General features: G+C 43.1%; 1 protein-coding gene across 4 annotated transcripts in view; it reads left to right on the plus strand.

Moving 5' to 3' along the window:
- Positions 1–24328, plus strand: part of LOC145344813 (uncharacterized) — a 1415987-nt gene that overhangs the window by 887057 nt on the left and 504602 nt on the right. For all 4 annotated transcript variants that reach the window (XM_080191980.1, XM_080191983.1, XM_080191981.1 and 1 more), the window contains one exon: positions 22393–22497. In XM_080191980.1, the coding sequence (XP_080048106.1) occupies positions 22393–22497 (105 nt within the window). The remainder of the gene's footprint in view (positions 1–22392; positions 22498–24328) is intronic.

Genomic DNA, 24328 nt, shown 5'->3' on the forward strand with positions numbered 1-24328 from the left:
CCAACCTACCTCGATTGCTGATGTCCCTCCACCATCCTTCTGACCTGCACTCGTTGATGTGGAGATGTCAGCGTTGGACTGGGGTGAACACAGTGAGAAGTCTCACAACACCTGGTTAAAGCCCTGTTGGAGTTTAACTTGGTGTTGTGAGACTTCTTGCTGCACTTGCTGGACAGCCTGCAGCACCTTCCTGGCCTCCCGCTGCCATCTGCCAGAGGAGGTGCAGGGGGAGAAACGGGTTCAGATGGATCTCTGGTTGGGGTGGTGGTGGCGGAGGATGGGGGGAGGGGAAGGATGGACTTGGGAGAATCTCCACCACTCCCCTCCCCAACCAGAGATCCATCTGAACCCACCCCCTCCTTCGGCAGACACAGCAGAAGGCTAGGAAGGTTGCTGCAGGCTGTCCAACGAGTGCATAGGAAGTCTTACAACACCAGGTCAAAGTCCCACAGGACTTTCCAACAGTACTTTAACCTGATGTTGTGAGACTTTTTGCTCTGTTCACCCCAGTTAGTTTACTTTAGTTAGGACTCACTTCCAGTGTTGCGTTTAATCCTGGTCACCGTATTACAGGAAGGATGTGGAGGCTTTGGAGAGAACGCAGAAGAGGTTTACCAGGGGATACTGCCCGGATTAGTGGATATGAGCTAAAAGGAGAGGCCGGACAAATTAAGGTTGTTTTCTCTGGAACGGCAGAGACTGAGGGGAGACCTGATCGAAGTCTATGAAATTATGAGAGGCATAGAAAGAGTTGACAGTCAGAATCGTTTCCCCAGAGTTGAACTGTCTAATACTCGGGGACGTGCGTTTAAGATGCACGGGGGAAAGTTCAAAGGAGATGTGAGGGGTAAGTTTTTCACACAGAAAGTGGTAGGTGTTTGGAACGCACTGCCATAGCTGGTGGTGGAAGTAGGTGTGATGGGGGCAGTTAAGGGACTTTTAGATAAGCGTGTGAATATGCAGGGTACTCAGGGATATGAACCAAGGGCAAACAGAGGGATTTACATAATTTGACGGCAGTTGGGCACAACATCATGGGCCAATGGGCCTGTCCCTGTGCTGTACTGTTCTATATTCTATAACTTACTAGCAATTTAAAACAAGTATATAAATGTATATCTACATATATGAGGATATCTGTGTCGAAGTATATATGTGCGTGATTGCGCGCGTAGGCATGCGTACATGCATAGGCGGCACTGTTAGCTCATGGTGCCAGGGACCCGCCTTGGATGACTGTGTGGGGTTTGTACATTCTGCCTCTGTCTGCATGGCTTTCCTCCCAAAGGTGTACGGGTGAGGTGGTTTGACAATGGTAAAATTGCTTGTTAGGATCCAAAGCTGTGAAGGTTGGGCAGATTAATGGGGTAAATTTAAGGGGTTATGGGGATAGGGCCTGGGTGGGCTGCTCTGTCAGAGTTTCAGTGGGCCGAATGGCCTCCTTCTGCAGTGTTGGGATTTTGTGATATTTAGGTGTATATCATATATACATATATAACACCTTTGGCTTACATTAGCAGGTGGAGGAATTTCACAAATTCATTGCAACCTGTTTCTTGCAAACATCACGCAGCATGATTTCTACCCAGTGTGTGTGTTTTCAGTACAGCTATGTGTGTAGAGAACTAATAAATACGTAAAGAAAGCTTTTGCCTTGCAGGCATCCTCTGGGGAGGAGAGAATTTTGCACTGTCCCTAATTCCTGAGAGAATGCCAACAGCCAAGCAGAATTGCTCAGAATATTATTCATTTCCTCTAATTCCATATCAAATCTCCATGTGCATGCAGCCTCTCAGCTTGGTAAGCTAGTCGGTGATAGAGATATTGTGTTGGAAAAATAACGCTTTCTGGAATTATGCCTTTAAAATGTTCGGGGAGGTTGGGGTGAGATGTGTGACATGAATATTGATTGTCAGCTTATGGACATAGTGTTTCCTTCTGCTTTTTTTATTTAATTGCTGTGAGGTACTAAGGTTAAACATCCAAATATGGCAACGTGAAAAACATAGTGGAACTTTGTTTTCCTGAGATTGAGGTCAAGACCTGTTGGATGTGTTTTATAACGAGGAAATCTGAATGTAGTGTGATCCAGTATGAGGAAAATAGTAAATGGCACCAAAGTATAAATAGAATTGTGTTAAATAAGGTTCGATTTAACATTGGTTATGTCGCTCTTCTGATCCCCATGTCACCTTGGATCAGCTGGTACTGCTCTGAGTTTGGAAGCATTTCAGCCAATTCCATGGTATAAAACTGAAGCTCGGTGTGACTGATACTTCAGTGCAACATCAAGAAATAAAAATAGAAACTTCTGGAACTACTCCGCAGGCCACATCACTTCTGCGAGGAGAGAAACAGAGTTCACATTTCAGGCTAGTGACGTTTGTAGGAAATGCTTGCATTTTCCTGCCACAAATACACTAACTGGTTGGAAGGTATTATGAAAGACAGGGTCTACAGGCTTTTAGAGATGCAAGGACTGATTAGGGACTGTCAGCAAGGTTTTGTGAGTGGAAAATCATGTCTCACAAATTTGATTGAGTTTTTTGAAGGGGTAACCAAAAAAGTAAATGAGGGTGTGCAGTTGATGTTGTCTACATGGACTTTAGCAAGGCCTTTGACAAGGTACCGTATGGTAGGTTGTTGCATAAAGTTAAATCTCATGGGATCCAGGGTGGGGTATCTAGATGGATACAAAATCAGCTTCGTGACAAGCAGAGGGTGGGATTCGAGAGTTGTTTTCCAAACTGGAGGCCTGTGACCAGCAGTGCGCCTCAGGGATCAGGGCCCTCTGTTATTTGTCATTTATATTAATGAGTTGGATGAGAATATAAGAGGCGTGGTTAGTAAGTTTGCAGATGACACTAAGATTGTGGCATAGTGTACAGTGAAGAAAGTTATCTCCAATTGCAAGAGGATCTTAATCAATTGGGGCAGTGGGCTGATGAATGGCAGATGGAGTTTAATTTAGATAACTGCAAGGTAATGCATTTTGGTAGATTGAACCAGGGCAGGGCTTACTCAGTTAATAGTAGGGCACTGGGGAGAGTTACAGAACAAAGAGATTTAGGGGTACATGTTCATAGTTCCTTGAAAGTGGAGTCACAGGTGGACAGAGTGGTGAAGAAGGCATTCAGCATGCTTGGTTTCATTGGTCAGGACACTGAATACAGGAGTTGGGGTGTTCTTGTTGATGTTGTACGAGACATTGGTAAGGCCACACTTGGAATGCTGTGTGCAATTCCGGTCACCCTATTGTAGAAAGGATATTATTAAACTAGAAAGAGTGCAGAAAAGATTTACTAGGAAGCTACCAGGACTTGATGGATTGAGTTATAAGGAGAGGCTGAATAGATGGGGACTTTTTTCTCTGAAGCTGAGGGGACTGAGGGGTGACCTTATGGAGGTCTATAAAATAATGAGGGACATAGACAAGGTAGATAGTCAATATCTTTTCCCAAAGGTAGGGAAGTCTAAAACTTGAAGGCATAAGTTTAAGGTGAGAGGGGAGAGGTGCAAAAGTGCCCAGAGGGGCAATTTTTTCACACAGAGGGTGGTGAGTGTCTTGAACAAGCTGCTAGAGGTAGTAGTAGAGGCAGGTACAATTTTTCCTTTTAAAAAGCAGTTAGATAGTTACATGGGTAAGATGGGTATAGAGGGATATGGGCCAAATGCAGGCAATTGGGATTAGCTGAGGGATTTTAAAAAAAAAGGCGGCATAGACAAGTTGGGCCAAAAGGCCTGTTTCCATGCTGTAAACCTCTATGATTCTATGACTCTATAACTGGTAATTTGAAGAAGCTTGCTGTTAATTAGTTACATTGTAATTCAAAACGTGAGCAATGTTTAATGACATTTAAACAATGTGAGGTTGCCAGCTTCATTCATCTTAATCTATGACCTGTGTTTCAGGTCATTTGGGGCTATGGCTCATTTCAAAGCGTACAGATGACAGAAAACTCCAGAATGTAGTAAGCTCCAGGGAGGATTGGAACACAATTCAGGCTGTGTGCAGACTTCTTTTTTGTCCACAGGATGTAGGTGTGAGATTCAAAGCAGAGAACGTCACGGTCGTACAGTGGTTAGCACTGCTGCCTCACAGTGCCAGGAACCTGGGTTCGATTCCAGTCTTGGATGTCTGCATGGGTTTACTGCAGGTGTCCCAGTTTCCTCCCACAGCTCAAAGATGTTGAGGTTAAGTGGATTAGCCATGGTAAATACACGGGGCTTTGGTGAAAGAGTGGGGCTGGGGGGAGAGGGGGAATTTGGGCCTGGGTGGGATGCTCTTTCAGAAGGTCGATGCAGACCTAATGAGCTGAACAGCCTCTTCTGCACTGTAGGGATCTTATGGTTTCTATGGTTATAGAAATGTGAAGTGCTTTATTTTGGTTGGAAGAGGAGAGGCAATATAAACTTTGTGGTACAATTTTTAAAGGAGGTGCAGAAGCTGAGGGCCACATAAATCTTCAAAGTCTGTTTAAAAGTTAAATGGGACTCCTGGTTTATAAATAAAGCCTTCAACTATTAAAGTAAGAAAGTTATGCTGAAAGTTTTAGAAATCACTTGTTTGTCTCTCACAAGACTCTCGTAGCCAACTTTTGGGTACCACACTTTTGGAAGTATATCAATGGCCGGGATTCTCCAACCTCGCTTGTGGCTGGGATTCTGAGTGCCAAATTCTCCATTCTCACCGGAAGTGATAGCAGGACACCCAACATGAGAGAATTCTGGCCTGGTTCTTTGAGAAGATTTGTTAGAATGTTATCAGAGATAAGAGATTTTGGTTATCTGGGGAGACTAGTGCAAGTAGGATTTTTCTCCTCCTAGCACAGAAGGGAGATTTGATCGAGGTGTTCCAGATTATAAAGGGTATTGAATGCACTAACAGAAAGGACAATAATGAGAAGACACAAATTGAAGTTAACTGGCAGAAGCGATGAGGACATGAGGAAAAATGTCAATTCATAGAACATAGAACATAGAACATTACAGCGCAGAACAGGCCCTTCGGCCCACGATGTTGCGCCGACCAATGAAAAAAGCAATCACCCTCTAACCTAAACCAATCCCTTTCCATCCATAAACCTATCCACGGATCTCTTAAACGCTCCCAAACTAGGCGCATCTACAACTGCAGCAGGCAGGGCATTCCAATCCCTCACCACCCTCTGGGTAAAGAACCTACCTCTGACATCCGTCCTATATCTACCACCCCTTAATTTAAAGCTATGCCCCCTCGTGCTAGCTTTCTCCATCCGAGGAAAAAGGCTATCACTGTCCACCCTATCTAAACCTCTGATCATCTTATATGTTTCAATAAGGTCCCCTCTTAGCCGCCTTCTTTCTAACGAAAACAACCCCAAATCCCTCAGTCTCTCCTCATAGGACGTCCCCTCCATACCAGGCAACATCCTGGTAAACCTCCTCTGCACCCTCTCCAATGCCTCCACATCCTTCCTATAATGTGAGGACCAGAACTGCACACAATACTCCAAGTGCGGCCGCACCAGAGTTGTGTACAGTTGCAACATGACGTTGCGGCTCCTAAATTCAATCCCCCTACCAATAAACGCCAAGACACCGTATGCCTTCCTAACAACCTTATCTACTTGATTCCCAACTTTCAGGGATCTATGTACACATACACCTAGATCCCTCTGTTCATCAACACTATTCAGAGTCCTACCGTCAGCCCTATACTCTACACATGTGGCGAGTTTTGAAATGACCTGGAATGTGTTCCCTGACAGGGAGATGGAAGCAAATGGAACAATCAATTTATGAAGAGAATTTGATAATAGCTGAAGGGGAAACATTTCCAGGGCTAAGAGCAGGGGAGAGGGACCAATTGGATAGCTCTTAAGAAAAATAGGCATGATATGTTGACTGGTGTCTGTCTGAGCTGTATCTTTCAACGATTCTATTGTCCCTCGAACTACACCTGTATCTAGTTGATCTTTAAATTAAAGCCATCTGCTTGAGAGTCCATTATAATTGTTGATCATTTTCTGCATGAAAGGAAAAACAGAAACCCTGCAGTGCAGTAGAGGGCCATTTGGTCCAGCAAGACTGCACCGATAACAATCTCAGCCAGGCCCTATCCTCACAATCCCACACATTTACTCCACTCATCCCTCTAACCTTTTCCATCCCGGGACACAAAGGGGCAATTTAGCACGACCATTCAATCTAACCCAGAAGTTAGAAGATTATTCCTGAAATTACCTTGCATGTGGTTGGAACCTATGTCACCTTTGTCTACTCCCCCAGTTTAATTTAAAATACCATTCCCAACATATTTTCACCAATTTTGATCGATGATTATTGATCTGAAAAGTTGACTATTCCTCTCTCTGCAGATGCTGTCTGATCAGCAGAGTATTTGCCAGCATCTTCTGGATGTTTTCTTCACATTTTCTGCACTTTATCAAAAACTTTCTAAAAGTTTGTGCTGACCACATTTACCCCTGGTGTCTGTTACTTTATCAAATAGCTCTGGTCAGATCTGTCAATCATGGAGCTGAGATTACTCCTGAAATTTCTAAAATCTCTTGCTGTTATATTTTGTTCCTCCTGATATTTTCCTATAACTGAAAGATTTCCAAGTATTTTTAGGTATTTTTCCATAATTAAAAAATGTATAATTTTTTTGGAATCTGTACAGTACAGAAGGCCATTCAACCCATCGAGTATGTATCAACCACAATCCCACCCAGACCCTATTTCCGTAACCCCACACATTTACCTTTCTAATCCCCCTAACATTCTGGTCAATTTAGCATGGCCAACCAATCTAACCCGCACATCTTTGGACTGTGGGAAGAAATTGGAACACCTGAAGGAAACGCACACAGACATGGGGGAACACGCAATCTCTACACAGACAGTGACCCAAGCTGAAATTGAACCGGGGTCCCTGACGCTATGAAACAGAAATGCTAACCACTGTGACACCTGTACCCGCTTTGAAGTTAAATTAAATTGGAATAACTTTACTGGCTTTTAATTACTTGAGTTGGTTATGTTTTCTCATTTTAAAATGACTTTAACTTCTTTCCAATTCCCCAATATGCATCAAGCCTCAATGGAAATATCACATATGTAAATGGTTCCAGTGCCACTCTCCTCCAAATCCAAATTAAGTATGATTAAATTGTCATTTCTACACATTACTCCTCCCAGACATACAGAAATGCAGTGAACCATTTGACACTAGCCCTCCATCTCGCGCTCTGCATGTAAAGGTTTGTTAAGGCTCAAAATTGTGTTGGGAAATGTGTTGGGAATGGTATTTTAAATTAAATTGGGAGAGTAGACAAAGGAATGGCAGCTCAAGTGACCAAAATAACACAGTGGAACTCTTCAACCGAGATATGACCCAATGGAGATTCTAAATCAATGAAATATTTCAGTGTTAAGTTGTTCAATTAAATTTTATTACTATTAGTTAGATGTCATTGCAGAACACCACCTAACCTAGTGAAATCTGTGCTTATTTTAGGATATCTGTGATCTGAAACACTGTAAGCAATCAAAGTTTAAAATGCTCATAAATCCAGCTTTGGAAAGATAGCAAGTAACTATTTTATGATCGCATCTGACAAAATAGGTGAACAAGTGCCTTTAGAACAAAGAATGTTCGTGATAACTCAGGTGATATTAACACTGATGGTAATAGGACGTCTTTATTAATATTTGATCTTGTGTCACTGCATGTTGAAGCATGCAGTCCTCCATATCCTGATCTCTAGATGCCATTATTAGCTGGTGACCCTGCTTTTTATAATGTGCAGTTCTATCTTTTCTAAAATATGTGTGTGTGTGTGCATGTGCATGTGTGTGTGATGATGTGGAGATGCCGGTGTTGGACTGGGGTAAACACAGTAAGAAGTCTGACAACACCAGGTTTAAGTCCAACCGTTTTATTTGATAGTAAACTCACAAGCTTTCGAGGTTAAACTCTTCATCAGGTGATTCACATCGAAAGCTTGTGAGTTTACTATCAAATACATCGGTTGGACTTAAACCTGGTGTTGTCAGACTTCTTACCATGTGTGCATGCACATGTGTGTGTGGGTGTGTATGTGGGTGTGTGTGCGTGTACTTACGAGATAATAACAGGATCAGACTGGGCTGCTTATTGAATCAGACAGTGCAGACTGAGGCCATTGTGCCTGAGCAGGTTTTATGAAAGAGTTTCACTCAGATACTTTTTACCCTCAAAGCCCAGCATTCTCCTTTCCTTCTGGTATCTATCCAATTCCTTTATGAAATATTACTGAGAAAAGAGATTTATCAAAGCTTTACACTCTGAACACACGAATGCCAAAATTCAGAAGGAGCAACAATTGATACTGTGTGATAAAGTGGTGCTGACTGGTTGGCAAGTCAGTTCTGATTAGTCAAGATGTTGCCATTGGAAAAGCACCAAGAAGCTCCCATGCCTTTGGAACTCACTTATGCTTGCTAGAAGCAGCATATATTCATTCAGAGGAACATGTGTGCACAGGGACCCGGTCTCTGCAGTCAAAACGAACTTGGCCAGCCATTGCACCTATTTTTGAACTAAACAAAAGCATGCAGTATAATTTTTTGCTTCCTTTGACATTTGGCATTCTTGCGTATCCTGATGAGTGCAAGATGAAAAGCTTCGACACCATGTTTCTCTTGATATTTAGCATTCTTACTGCTGCCGTAATGAATGTAAGATGAAAAGCTTGAACAACTGGAAGGGGAGAAAAGAGCTGACATTTCGAGTCCAGAAGCTTTGACAAAGGGGCATCTGAACTTGAAATGTCAGTTCTTTTCTCTCCTTACAGATGCTGCCAGACCTGCTGAGATTTTCCAGCATTTTCTCTTTTGGTTTCAAGTTCCTTTCATTGTTTTCATCAATGCATTCCAAATTGTGAACAACTCACTGTGCAAATAAAACTTTCTCTTCTACCCTGTGGTTTCATTGTCAGATACTTTCAGCCTGCGACGTTTGGTTACCAACCCTCCTGCCAATGAAAATAGTTTCTTATTATTTACATATTCATAATTTTGAATGTCTCTGTTAGCTCCTCTTCCCTTAACCTTACTGGCTGTGAGAAGGATGGCTCCAGCTCCCCATAATTAGAGAGTTAGTTAAGTTGGCTAATAAGCACTTTTTATTTGTTTTTATTCATGCACGAGACATGGGCATTACTGGCTGGCCAGCATTAATTGCCCATCCCTAATTGCCCTTGGAAGGCAGTTGAGAGTAAACCACATTGCTGTGGCTCTGGAGCCACATGTAGGCCAGACCAAGTAAGGACGGCAGATTTCATTCTGTAAAGGACGTTAGAGAACAAGATGTGTTTTTTCTGACATTCAACAGGTTTCATGATCATCTGTAGATTCTTAATTGCAGATTTTTATTGGATTCAAATTCCACCATCTGCCACAGTGTGATTTGAACCCAGGTCTTAGAACAATAGCTAAGTTTCTGGATTAATTGTCCAATGATACTACCACTCGGCCATCACCTCCTCCTACTTACTTGTAAACACTTTCTTTGGTGAGAACCTGAAAAGTTACCATGACCTGTGAAGCTATATCAAGTCAGATAGAGAAGCAGGAAAAGTGTTCTGATGGCACACAACACACTGAAAATGAAATGTCACCGGTTTTTCCACAAGCTACGTGGACTGTGTCTGAGCCAATGTGTGTGAAGATTTTACGTGAAACCATGCTTACCACCGCTTCATCAGGAACTGCAACTTTTTTAAATCTTGGATGGCATCCCAACTTTGGCGCAGCTATTGGCCATTTGTGTGTCATTCAAAGGTTGTGTCTTCAAGTCCAAATTCAGAAACATAAGCAATTCTGTGCTCGGAGAGATAACTACGCTTTAGAAAAGGCTGAAGTCCCATTTTCCCTTGCAAGAGAACAAGGCAAACTCAAGGGATTGTTGTTCTTCCCTGGTGGCATGGCCAGTTTTGAGATCTCAACCAATCCCAGTATTCTGGTTATAGAACATAGAACATTACAGCGCAGAACAGGCCCTTCGGCCCACGATGTTGCGCCGACCAGTTAAAAAACAATGACCCTCTAACCTAAACCAATCCCTTTTCATCCATAAACCTATCCACGGATCTCTTAAACGCCCCCAAACTAGGCGCATTTACAACTGCAGCAGGCAGGGCATTCCAATCCCTCACCACCCTCATTATTGCCTCATTATTGTTTGTGAGAGCTTGCAGTGCACAAATTGGCTGCTGCCTTTTTGATATTACCATGGTTGCTACACTACAAAAAGTATTTAATGGTCTATAAAGTCTTGAAGTTACAATGGGTAACCCAAGAAAGGAAGATTTTGCCTCCTCTCAGCTCTCTGTGTTGGTATCTCCAAAATTCAGTGTCTTTGCCCTGAGTGCCAACAAACCAACTGTGCTCCATCCCCTGAGTGCCAACCTCTGATGTTCCAGATAACCCTGAACAGTTGAACTTGATTGCAAAGTGTTCAAAGTTGTGAGGATAGGTTGTAGAAACAGACTGAAAAAGAACATGAAGGCACTTTAAACCCTTTGTTGGAGAAATAGCAAATTAAATAAATAATTTCAATAGTTTTAGCCTTCCAAATGTCGAAAACTAAAACAGATGTTTCATTCCTCACATCTTGCCATGCCTACCTCAGCTAGAAACCAGTCAGTAGACTTTGATATGTCTGGTTTGCTACTTCTTGGCTTGATCCAGGTCTTCTATCTGTTCAGACCACTCTGGTCAGGGTTCAATTTTCTCCATGGCTTTTCTTCATTCTAGCCTCTATTCAATTTCTGTTGGTTCTTGTTTCCATGTTGCCCTATCCTTGCTTATCTATCAGCGGCTCGGCTCTTTACTTTTTGCTTTTTTTGTTGTCTTCACTGCTGTCACCATCTGTTATAATTTTTGTGGATCTTGGCTTACGTTGTTCTTGGTCAGGATCGATAGAGTCTGCTGGAGGCAAAGCTGTTCGTAACTTGAACTTCTATTGACAATTCTTCTATACACAGGACAAGGTTTAGCACAAGATTTCACATAGAACTACCTGTCAGCATACTCTGCCACTGGGTAGCTCAGAGGAATCTTGGGGTAATTATTCACAGATCCCTGAATTCAACAGAACACATGAAAAGATAGCTAAAAAGATATATGGGACACTTGCTTTCATCAGTCATGGTATGGAATATACGAGCAAGAGGTAATGTTGGAGTGTTGGTTAGGCAACAGCTGGAGTACTGTTTGCAGTTCTTCCCACCTCACTATAGGAGGGGTGTGATTGTACCAGAGGAGGTTCACCATGTTGCTTGTGATGTAGCATTTGAGCTGTAAGAGGAGATAGATGTGCTTGGGCTGTTTACTTTACAGCAGAGAAGGCTAAAGGGGGCCAAGATTGAGGTGTATAATATTATAAGGGGTATGGACACAGGATGAGTAGGGAGCAGCTGTTCCCCTTGGATGGTAGGTCAATCATGAGGGGGCTTTGTGGGGAGGGGACAGAAGATTCAGAGAGGATTTGAGAAAAATAACTTTTCACTCAGGGTGGTGGGAACCTGCAATGCACTGTCTGGGAAGGTCACAAACCTTAGAACTTTTAAAAAAATATTTGGCTGAGCACTTGAACTATCAGAACATTCAAGAATATGGCACAAGTACAAGAAAATGGGGTTAGCGTACTTTTAATGGTGGTTATTGTTGGTGCAGATTCAATGATCTTATCAGGACTAGAGGGCACAGCCTCAAGATAAGGGGGGGAGCAGTTTAGAACAGAGTTGAGGAGGAACTTCTTCACTCAAAGGATGGTCAATCTCTGGAATTCTCTGCCCGTTGAAGTGGTGGAGGCTGCCTCGCTAAATATATTTAAGTCACAGATAGATAGGTTCTTGGTAGGCAAGGGGATTAAGGGTTATGGGGAGAAAGCGGGAAAGTGGAACTGAGCCACTTCAGATTAGCCATGATCTTATTGAATGGCGGGGCAGGCTCGAAGGGCTAGATGGCCTACTCCTGCTCCTATTTCTTATGTTCTTATGTTCTTGCACTATCTGACTCTATGACTCCACACCAGTGATGATGTAGACTGTCTACTTATGTTAGCCCATTACATTACACTGTGATTTGTTTCACTTTCGAGAAACAGATAATAGAGCAGGAGTAGTCCATGTGACCTTTCAAGCATTCTTCGCCATTCGATGACATGGTGCCTGATCCTTTATCGCAACACCATATTCTGGAGCTCTCCCCAATCCCTTGACACCTTGAGACAGTAGAAATAGCTCTAGTCCCTTCGTAAATATATTCAATGATTTGGCCTCCACATCCATCTGTGTAGAATTTCACAGGTTCACCAGCCTCTAAGTGAAGAAATTTCTCCTCATCTCAGTCCTAAATGGCCTATCCTGTATCCTGAGATCAGTGCCCCTTTTTCTAGACCAACTACTCCCCCATCCCAGCCAGCCTCAGGAAACAACATCCCTGTCAGAATTTTATACAATTTAATGAGATCCCCTCGCATTCTCTTAAATTCCAGTGAATAAAGGCCCAGTAGACCCAATCTCTCCTCATACGACAAGCCTGCCATCCCAGGAATCAGCCTGGGGAACTGTGGCTGCACTCCCTCAATGGTAATACATTCTTACTTAGATGAGGAGGCCAAAGCTGTACACAGTATTCCAGATGTGGTCTCATCAAGGTCCCGTGCAGCTGCAGTGAAATATCCTTATTGCTGTACTTGAGTCCTCTCACAATGAAGGCCTACACACCAGTTGCCTTCCTAACTGCTTGTTGTATCTGCATGCTTGCTTTCAGTGATTAGTGCACAAAGACACCCTTTGCGCATCAACATTTCCCAATCTATCACAATTTAAGTAAAACTCTGCTGTTCTGTTTCTCCATCAAAGTGGATAACTTTATCCACCTAATACTGTATCTGCCATGTCATTGTCCACTTACTCAACTTGTCTATAATTGCACTTGTTCCATAGACCTCTCTGTAACAGAAGCAGAAAATCAGGCAGGCACTGTTTTGGCATGTTATTTGCAGCCAAAAAGTTGCTTAATTTGCTCCATTGATGCAAGCTAATAACAGCAATGCGACAGACCCTGTGCCTATTTATGGTGGATAGGTGAGGACTCCTCAAATCATTCGATTCTCAATGCTGGAATTGCACGCTTGAACAAAACAGCAAGAAATGTGTTATAGGATGGCAGGACATGGGTGAGGGCAGTGTGGGGGTTGGGTGAAATATTTCATCTGACAATGAATTGGTCCTTGTTGGGTCTCAATAAAAAATGTCCCTGGTTATACTTGTTGCTCTTAAATCCTGTTCCAGCCAAGGGAATTATATACATTATTATATATATATATATAAATGAGGATGGAGAGCACTTGAAAGATTTTTGTTAAGTAGGTTCTGTTAAGAGAAAATGTGACAAAGGCCAGTTTCCAGTCTGCTTTCTCTGAAAAAGATAATGTATGACTTAGATTTAATCCCCTTTGAGAGTTTCAGTCATAGTTAGTCCCAGGCTGGATAAATCTGCATTTTTACTTCTTTTCTCTCTCTCTTCTACTTCCAGATTAGGGATTTAGAGTGTAAAGGATATCATATATACATGGTATGTAGATGACGGTCAATGGTGACCAAGATTATTTTAAGTCTATCACTATACTTAAGATGAAGTATTTGTGTCTGCTTAAAGGACGACTGTGGAAGGTCAGTGCTGAAAGGCATACAAACTTCATTAACTGGGTTAGATGAAGTAGTGTAGCAGAAAGCTCCTGCAAAGAATAAATAGCAGCATAATCAAATGGGCGTATAGGGTTGTTTAAATGCAATTAATGTGGTGTAATTCTGTATATAATTCTGCATGTACGGTAAAATTAATAAGACCCTTATAAGACTTTATAAGACCCTTGTCAGGCCTCATTTGGAGTACTGTGCGCAGTTCTGGTCGCCTCACTATAGGAAAGACGTAGAAGCTATTGAAAGGGTACAGAGGAGATTTACAAGGATGTTGCCTGGACTGGGAGGCATGCCTTATGAAGTTAGGTTGAGGGAACTGGGTCTCTTTTCCCTGGAGAGATGTAGGTTGAGAGGCGACCTGATAGAGGTTTATAAAATGTTGAGAGGAATAGATAGGGTGGATTCTCAGAGGCTATTTCCCCGGGTTGAAATGGTCGCTACGAGAGGACACAGGTTTAAGGTGCGGGGAGGAAAGTACAGAAGTGATGTTAGGGGTAAGTTTTTCACTCAGAGGGTGGTGAGTGAATGGAATCGGCTGCCGTCAGTGGTGGTGGAGGCGAACTCGCTGGGGTCTTTTAAAAGACTTCTGGATGAGTATATGGGGTTTTATGGGATTGGGGGTTATAGATAGGTGTTGATGTGATCAGTGCAACTCGTGGGCCGAAGGGCCTGTTTGTGCTGTAGTGTTCTATGTTCTATGTTCTAAAATGCTTGGAAAGCTTAGAAACCATGAAATTTTGAGTTAGATTTATTTATTAATGTCACAAGTAGGCTTTTATTAATGCTGCAATGAATTTACTGTGAAAATCCCCCTAGTTGCTATACTCCAATGCCTGTTTGGGTACACAGAGAGAGAATTTAGCGTGGCCAATGCACCTAACCAGCATATCTTTCTGGACTGTGGGAAGAAACTGGAGCATCTTGAAGAAATCCACACAGATATGGGGAGCACATGCAGACTCCAGAGCAATAGTGACCCAAACCGGGAATTGTACCCAGATCCCTGTGCTGTGAGGCAGCAGTTCTTACCACAGTGCGTATACATTGGGAGGTAGAAAAAGGGCTAAGATAATCAAACCCTTCTTGCAAGTGGGATCTTCCAGTCCATCCAACATCAAGTGCCCTCCCTACCGCAGATTCCCCACTGCCAGGGCAGAGGGGCCATACAAAATGCCATAGACAACAGCAGGACTGGACAATCCCACCAACAGCCAGTGGAACACGCCTCCACCGTTGGAAAACACACTGCGGTGGGCCAGAAATCCAAGCCCCTGTCATTGAAAATCCAATCAGTGAACGATGTTTGAAAAAGACAAATCAATCGGACTGGCTCATTGTCAGCAAATGAATGCCGCAGTCATGGAGATTGGAAAATTCAAAGCTCCATTCTCAACCACGTATGGAGAGGAGAGGAAACTCAACAGTAAGGGGTGTACACTTTCCTTGCAGTGTCCAAAGGTGTGCTTGGCCCCATAAAGTAAGCGTGAACCTTAAAGCCCTTGTTCAGGTTTCTCTGAATAGAATATCCAGGGCAGCAACCTCATACTCATTGCAACCCCAAAATACCAGAGTGGCACCCTACATACGTTAAGATAATTTAATGATGCCTAACCTGAGTCAAGCACGATAAATAGGGGCAGAAGATTTTAACTCTCACTTCCAACTTTCTTTGGACAGAGAGTGGTTGATCTATATATTTCCAAACACCTTAGCAAGTATATATTTGTGTCAGCCCATGGTAACATCTCACCTCTGAGTCAGAAGGTTTCAGCTGCCACTCCAGCACTTGAGTGCAAAAAAATCAAGTCAGGTACCTGACTGAGTGAGTGCTGCACTGTTGGAGTTGTCTTTTTTTTGGATGAGACATTGAACCGAGGCCTCACCCATCATCTCAGTTTGATGTAAAGGATCCATGCAACTATATTGAAAAAAGTAGGGGTGTTTTCCAAGGTGTCCTGACCAATCTTTATCCCAACAGATTTCCTGATCATTATTACATTGCTGTTTGTGGGACCTTGTTGCACACCAATTGGTTGCCATATATTTCCTAGCTTGGTGGCGAACAACGTTGTATATTTGCAAGTCTTTTTTATTCCATAGGCACAGAACAGGGCCGGGAGTATCCCAGAATCTCAGTTGTTTTAAAGATTTGTTGGTACAATTAAGCATCAGATACACTGCAGAAGATAGACCTATATTGGCCGATCTTCCCATTCCCCCAATAGCCTCTGTTATCCCTCAAGGACCTGTCCTTGACCCCCTCATCTACTTGCTGCCCCTCACTGATATCAACCAAACACATTGGCTGGGATCAGTGAATGCAAGTCAAATTTTACTTTCGAATGCTGCTACGTAGCACTTTGGAGTACTTTATTGCATCAAGGATGTGATTTGTAGACAAGTATGTGTTGCTGTAACAACTTACAGTATCCACATTGTTAAAATGTTAACTGGATAATTTGGCTTTAAAAAATTCTCTTGGCTTGTACTCTATTAAAAAAGAATCTTTTTATTGCTTTCCCTCTACAAAAATTAAAATATAATGGCAGAACAGCATGATGCAGTTGTTACCTGACAAGATGGATGAATTTCTGACTCATGAGTAGTAAAATGAAAGATGAGTTATTTTAACACTCTTAAGTGGGATATAGATTATAGTTAGGACTCTGAAAAATCAATTCCAGCTGATTTTAACTGATAAAAATTAATGAATGCCTCTTAAAATTCTCTGGTTCCTTCACTGTTGATATTTTCAGTGCCAAATGGCCATTAAAATACCAGCTTGTGTCAAGGCAAATTAAGTTTTAAGATGAATCAACTTGAGCCCTTGACTGTTTGCAACTGTTTTGTCTTATTCATTTGTGGGATGTGGGCATCGCTGGCATATGTTGCCCATCCTTAATTGCCCTTCAGAAGGTGGTAGTGAGCCATCTTCTTGACCCACTATTTGTGCAGTCTATGTGATTAAGGTATGTCCACAGCATTATTTGGGAGTGAATTGCAGGGCCTTTGAGCTGAGATAATGAAGGAACTTCAGGTGGAATTTAATGAACAAAGAACAAAGAACAAAATCAGCCTGGGAAACAGGCCCTTCAGCCCAACGAGCCCACGCTGCCATCTCAACACCACCTCTCTACCTATGACCCCTATCTAATGTTTTATGGCCATCCAGATTGAGGGAAAACTGATTTAGGGACAATTTATTCCTGCCAATCAGCCTAACAGCACATCTTTGGGGTGTGGGAGGAAACCGGAGCACCCGGAGAAAACCCACGCAAGCACGGGGAGAATGCGCAAACTCCCACAGACACCAGCCCAAATCCATGTGTCTGCACAGCAATCAGCAATAGTCACTGAGCTGTCGTCTTGCCCAGTATCTGGTCCAGTTTAGGCACACACTAACGACATGAAGCATTAGGCCAATCTCGAACAACCAAGAGCAGCCCCAGTACGACCTATCGCGTGTATGCCCTTCGTTGGACACGAGGTGGACCGACTTAAAACATGTGAATGAAAAGAGAAAAACATTGTTATCATACTATACCCATTTACATATCTAGGGACACCCCAATGCTAATGACCCTTATTTAAAGGTTCTCCTATATCCACCCATCTCCAACTCAGTCATATGCCTGTCTAAGTTACTCTTAAATGACTCTAGCGTGTTTGCCTCCACCACCTTACTTGGCAGAGCATTCCATACCCCCACTACCCTCTGTGTGAAAAGCCTCCCTCTAATATCTGTGTTGTACCGCCCCCCCCTCACCTTAAGTCCATGGCCCCTTGTCCTACGTGACAGCAGTGTGCCCTGCCCACCAGTTGCAGAAACGGGGAGGGGTCCCACCTTGCCTTTCACCAGAGATCACACAGTATCCCAACCTAACCGGGCACTTACCTGAATGGTGCCAGGCCACCCACTGAATTAAGCACCCAGCAAGGGGGAATTCCAACCCCTCAGAGTCGCGGGCCAATCAGAGGCTGGCAGGTCTCCAGGAGCCATGGCCACTGTTGCTATTGCGTCAGAGGCCTACTCAGAGGATCAGCCTAAGATCACCTAGGTTCATTGTCAGGGATATTAGCAGGGTAAATAGGTGGGGTTGTAGTGATATAGCCTTTGTGGGACTGTGGTCAATGCAGGTTCACTGGACCAAATGGCCTCCTTCTGCACTGCCGTGGTTCAGTGATTCTTTGAGACAGGTAAATGGAGTGGGATAGGTTTCTCAGGGAATGACCAGGTGTGAGCAGTAGTGTCAGGTTGGCATCAAGCTATCTCCCCCTTCCTAATAACCAATCGCTTGATAAGGTAGAGAGTGCCATTGAACAAGAGATAGCACTGCCCACCTCCCCCAATCCCCATCCACCCACTTCCACCTCCAAGAAGACCGCAGGCTGCTGGGATTGTCTGGTTCAGTGGGTAGACAATGGACTTTTGGCTGAATCACTGCATCCCCATGACAGGTCCCACAGATAGGTTGGCTAGGTCGTCTCTCTAGATGGTATGTCTTCCACCTGACTCTGGTTGAATATCAGCATGCTTTAAGAGGTATCTAAAGGGTCTCAAATGGTTTCCAGTTGGATAGACTCAATCGCTGTTGGGCAGGAAGGCAACCAGATCTCCATCCTATTCCCACCCACCTGCGAATGTGCCTCGGGGATGTGGGGAGAGCTTTACTTTAATTCCAAGTCAGGATGGTGTACGATTTGGGAGAGAATTAGGAAGTTGGTGCTAATGTTCCCTTGTATCTGCCACACTTGTCTTTCTAAATGAAAGCGGTTATGAAATTGGGTGGTTCTGTTGAAGAACCCTTGAGCAAATTGTTACAGTGTATTGTGTAGATAGTGCTCTCTGCAGCTATATTGTGCCAGTATTGGAGTGCGTGAATGTTTAAGGTGGTGACTAAGGCTATGATCATGTGGGCTGCTGTTTACTGGATGGTGTGGATCTTTTTGAGTGTTGTTGGAGCTGCTCTCATCAAGATAAGTGGAGAGTGTTCCACCGCAGCCCTGACTTGTGCCTAATGGAAAGTGGATAGGCTCTGGGGAGTCAGGAGTCACGGATTATTCAGCCTCTGACCTACTCTAGTAATCCCAGTATTTATGTGGCTGGTCACTCTGACTTCCTGGTGGGAATTCAATAATAGTAATGGCATTGAGTGTCAAGGATAACCTGTTCAAGTCTATGTTGTTGTCAGAGCCTATAGACTTTGATGTGTCAAAATTATTTCCTGATGTCGTGTGGTATGAATGGAATTGTCTGAATCTGGCATCTATGATGATGAGAGCTTGATAGGGAACTAAAAAGGATCAAGCACAGCTATGGGCACTTGTTCATGAAATAACTGTGAGGTGATTAGCTAAAACTACATTAAAAAAACTGACAAACGCAGACACGTACACACATGCATGCGCACGTACAGGTGCGTACACACAAGTGTGTGTGTATATGCACACGCACATACATATATACAGACACATAGGCACACACTCACATATACCGTTCCCTGACTTAGAATCCACCATGTCTCCACGTGGTGAAGCATTTTAGTTTGTAACACAATGAAACACCCAATCAGCAAAATTAAGGAAGAGCAGTGCAGATTTGTTCATGTTCCCATTCAACTCACAATGGACACATTTATCTCCCCAGTCCCATTCTCCTCCTTGTTTTTTTGCTCAGTCACATAGAAGAAAGAACAGTACTGTTGGTAGCCATGATATGGAGAGGCTAGCGTTGGACTGGGATTGGCACAATAAGATACCTCACAACAAGTTTACTTGGTATGCTGAGCTTTTGGAACACTGTTCCTTCATCAGATGAATGGGTTACTAACCTGACGAAGGAGCAGTGCTCCGAAGACTCGTGATAGCAAGCAAATCTGTTGGACTTTAACCTGGTGTTGTGAGATGTCTTGAAGAACAGTACAGCACAGGAACAGGCCCTTTCACTCTCCAAGCCTGCACCAATATTGCAAAATGTGCAACATTGATGCCCAATAGCGCTGACCTTCAAACTTCAGACTGAAAGTCTGATTACTTTCAATCTATTTATTAAGTGCCCTTACCTCACTAACAATGCCATTAATACCCTAAAACAAGCCTTTATCACCTTCATGTCTTAACCATTTTGAATACTCCTCTGCTCAACCTCATTAACTTCACTCTTACGAAACTCAAACTTATCCAGATTGTACCAAACCCACACTAGCTTTCCCTCTGACATTTCCTCACCATTTGTCAAGGATACCTTGGTCTCAGGACTAGTTTTTCAAAACCTGCATCCTTGCCTGCAGTTGCCTCCGGGACCTGGTCGCATGAAACTCCAGCTTCCTGCAGACCAATATATGTTTTGCCCTGGCATCGTGTTCCATCCTTCATTTCCCTTTTCATTTATGTACAATACAGCACTGCATCCTTCGTAGTGAGAGCATTCAAGTACAGAAGCGAGGATATCTTGTTGCAGTAAGGCCACATCTGGTATATTGTGTGTAGTTTTGGTCTCTTTATCTCGGGAAGGATGTTCTTGCTCCAGAGGGAGTGGAACAACTGTTTACCAGACTGTTTCCTAGGATGGCAGGAATGATGAATGAGGAGAGGTTGAGTCAGTTAGGATTGTATTCACTGGAGTTTAGAAGAATGGTTGGGGGGGACTGCGGAATTACTTGGAAACTTACAAAATTCTAATAGGATTAGACAGGATAGATGCAGCAAGGATGTTCCCAATGGTAGGGTTAGAGTTGGGGTCATAGTCTGAGGATCTGGGATTAACCATTCAGGACTGAGTTGAGGAGAAATTTCTTCACCCAGAGGGTTTAAAGTTTTTATTAGTGTCACTTGTAGGCTTACAATAACATTGCAATTAAGTTACTGTGAAAATCCTTAGTCGCCACACTCTGGATGTGCCTGTTCGGGCACACTGAGGGAGAATTTAGTATGGCCAATGCACCTAACCAGCACGTCTTTCGGAGTGCAGGAGGAAACCAGAGCACTCGGAGGGAACCCACGCAGACATGGGGAGAACACGCAGACCCTGCACAGACAGTGACCCAAGCCGAGAATCAAACCCGGGTCCCTGGCACTGTGAGGCAGCAATGATAGGCACTGTGCTGCTCCATAGAGTGCTGAGCCTCAGCTTTGCACCCAGCAAGGAACCATATCCTGTTGCAACAACATTTCCAATATGTGGGCATCTTCTGTACGTGATTAGATTCCTGACAGTTCTCGCAGCAGGCACCACTCCTGAGAGAAACATCAGAAAATTACTTCTTACATATCACCAGGTGAACATTTTAATCACTATTCGTGGAGAAGTTTGTTTCCTTTTGCCCTGAGCATCTTGTGAAAGCACAGGCTTGGGTCCAAGGTCATTCCTGAAGCTTGACTAACATATTCTTCAGCCTCAGAGTGCTTTTGATCAAATGAAGTCGAAATCATGTGTTTGTAACAATTCAATTTACATAAAGCTGCAACTTGTGGCCTGTTCTTTATTTTATTCTATTGAAGTGCAATGATTTAGATGCGAGGTTGATAGCCTCACTTGTACAATTGTCAGTACAATTAACAGTTAGAAAATATGAGTCTGTAGGAATTGATTAGTAACTCTGAATAACAGGGAACTAGAGTCACAGCTGAGAGTGTAGAACTGGTCTGTTTACACATATGATGGTTCACTATATTAATAGAGAAACAAAGGGAATAGGAGCATGGGGAGTCCATTTGTGAGTAACATTTGACTGCCTGCCATTATTTTTTGGGCGTCGGACAGGAAACGGTTTGGGAATACATTTGGGAATACAATACGACAAGTAGAAAGAAGCCGCGCAAAGACGGGGGGAAAAAATCTTTCCAACGGGACCAGGGCTGCATGTAGCAGCAGAGTTTGCTGGTGAAGGTGGCAGCATTTGAGTATCTTTTTTAACTTCATTTCGTTTTGAACCTGTCGTAAGAAATGAAGAAAGATCGAGAAGGATTAGGTTGTCCTCTAAGCCGGTGGCCATGACTGACTTCCTGTTCACAGCATAACCCTCTAATTGGTCACGGAACTCTCCTTTGCACCTTTAATTGGCCTCCTTCCCAAAGGGTGGCTGCTGATTGGCCATTGGCTGCCTGATTCGCTGAGCTGCGGGGACAAGAGTGAGTGGACCATTCACCTCCTCTTCCTCCTCCTTCATTCTGCTGGAAACCATAAAATCCAGGCCAATAATTCTGCTTAAGTTTCTATTTCTTAACAAAACCATAGACTTACGTGGAAATGTTGACATTAAAAAAACATTATCCCAATGATGGCTTTCCGGGGACACTTGGGCATATCACTGGGCACCTCCTGTAACCATGATGTGGAGATGCTGGCGTTGGACTGGGGTAAACACAATAAGAAGTCTCACAACACCCGGTTAAAGTCCAAAGTGGTAGCAAAAGCCACTGGCTTTCGAAGTGCTGCTCCTTCACTGAACTGAGATCCCACTCACTTGATGAAGAAGCAGCGCTTTGAATGCTAGTGGCTTTTGCTGCCAAATAAACCTGTTGGACTTTAACCTGTTGTTGTGAGACTTCTTACTGTGTTCACCTCCTATAACTACAGTGAAATAATGGGTAAACTGGACAATGCAGTTCACCTGGAACAGATTCTCATGTTTATGACTTTCTTTCTTTATAGGGATAACCTGCTCTCTGAACATCGATGAGTGCCACTCTGAGCCTTGCCTGCATGGAGGGACCTGCATTGATTGGGTTAATCAGTTTGAGTGCATCTGTTTTAATGGTAAGCAGGATGAACCTCACTCATTTTTTTGCCTGTTCTGCTGTGTAGTTTGGAAATCTAACATGGACTTCTGTCACAGAGACCCCTATTGCAATGTTTTAATGTTATGTCGTTGGAAACATTTGTGGGTTAAGCTCTTTTATAAACATCTGATTATGTATTCAGTATTAGCCGTGGCTCAGAATGCTGACGGCTTCCATTCCCACTTCAGAGGTCCAGTGTCAACTAAATGCTGACACTCCAGTATATTGCTCATCAGAGATCCAGTTTTTTTGGATGAAACATCAAACCAAGGACTCATCTGTCCTCTTGAGCAGATAGAAATTATCCCTGTGCAGTATTTCATAGAAGAAGAGAAGGAGTTCCTCCCAATAGCCCACCAAAAGTTATCCCTGAAGAAATGTCCGTAAAACAGATACAAAAACAAAATACTGTGGACGCTGGAAATGTTAAAAAGAGAAAGTGCTGGAAATACTCAGCAGGTCAGGGAGCACCTGTGGGAAAAAAAAATCTGAGTTGGACCATAAGATCAGAAGCAGTTGGAGCAGAAGTAGGCCATTCGGGCCATCTCTCTGCTCAGCCATTCAATGAGATCATGACCAATCTAATATGATGATCCTTAACTCCACTTTTCTGTCTCATTCTCATAACCCTTGATTCCCTTACTGATTAAAAATCTGCCTATCACAGCCTTGAACAGCTGTAATGACCCAACATCTACAGCCCTCTGCAGTAAACAATTCCATACATTCACTAACCTCTTGAGAGAAGAAATTTCTCCACATCTCTGTCTTAAATGGACGACCCCTTACTCTGAAATTATGTCTCTGGTCCTCGACTCTCCCACAAGCTCTCTCAACATCTTCCCCATCAAGCCTCCTGAGAATCCTATATGTCTCAATAGGGGTTGCCTCTCATTGTTCTGAACTCCAATGAGTACAAACCCAACCTACTCAACCTCCCCTTGTAAGAAAATTCCTTCGGACCCAGGATCAATCTCATGAACCTTCTCCAGATTGTCTCCAATGTTAAAACATCTTTCTTTAATAAAGGAACCAAATTGTGATCCACCTAGCACATTGCATAGTTTTAGCAAGACTTCACTCTTTTTGAACTCCATCCCCTTTGAAATAAAATACAACTTTCCATTTGCCTTCTCTGTTACCTGCTGAACTTGAATGTCCCTTTTTGTGATTTGCGCACGATGACTCCCAAATCTCTCTGTACTGCAGCTTTCTGCAGTCTTTCTCTATTTAAATAATATTCAGCTCCTTATTCTTCCTACCAAAGCGTATGTTTTAGATCTATGATCTTTCATCACAACTAAGAAATATTGAAAATTTAAGAGGCTCTGTGCAAGGAAGATTTGAGATGGTGGAATAAACAGTAAACTACAGTAAAACAGGCTATTTCTTCATTGTACATTGCAAATTGCCTGTTGTGTTATTCCTTGCATTAAAATGGTTACATTTCAAAAGTACTTAACAAAGAAATGTACAGCAGAGCCTTCGACCCACCAATCCTATGTCAACAGATGATGCCTTTGTATGCTAAAGACCTTTTGCCTCTACTCAGTCCATATCTCTCTATTCCCTGCCTGTTCATGTATCAGTCAAGATGCCTCTTAAACATTGCTATTGTACCTGATCCTGCCAACTCCTTTGGCAGTGCAGTCCAGGCACTTACCACCCTCTGTGCAAAAAAAAACTTACCTCTCGTATCTCCTTTAAACTTTCCCCCTTTCTCCTTAAACCTATGTCCCCGAGTAATTGACATTCCTACCCTGGAAAACTTCATTGAGTGTAAATGATTTTGGGATGCCCTTAGTTTG

This window comes from Carcharhinus amblyrhynchos, chromosome 7 (genome assembly GCF_965287045.1).
Source record: "Carcharhinus amblyrhynchos chromosome 7, sCarAmb.v2.hapA, whole genome shotgun sequence".
Lineage (NCBI taxonomy): Eukaryota > Metazoa > Chordata > Chondrichthyes > Carcharhiniformes > Carcharhinidae > Carcharhinus > Carcharhinus amblyrhynchos.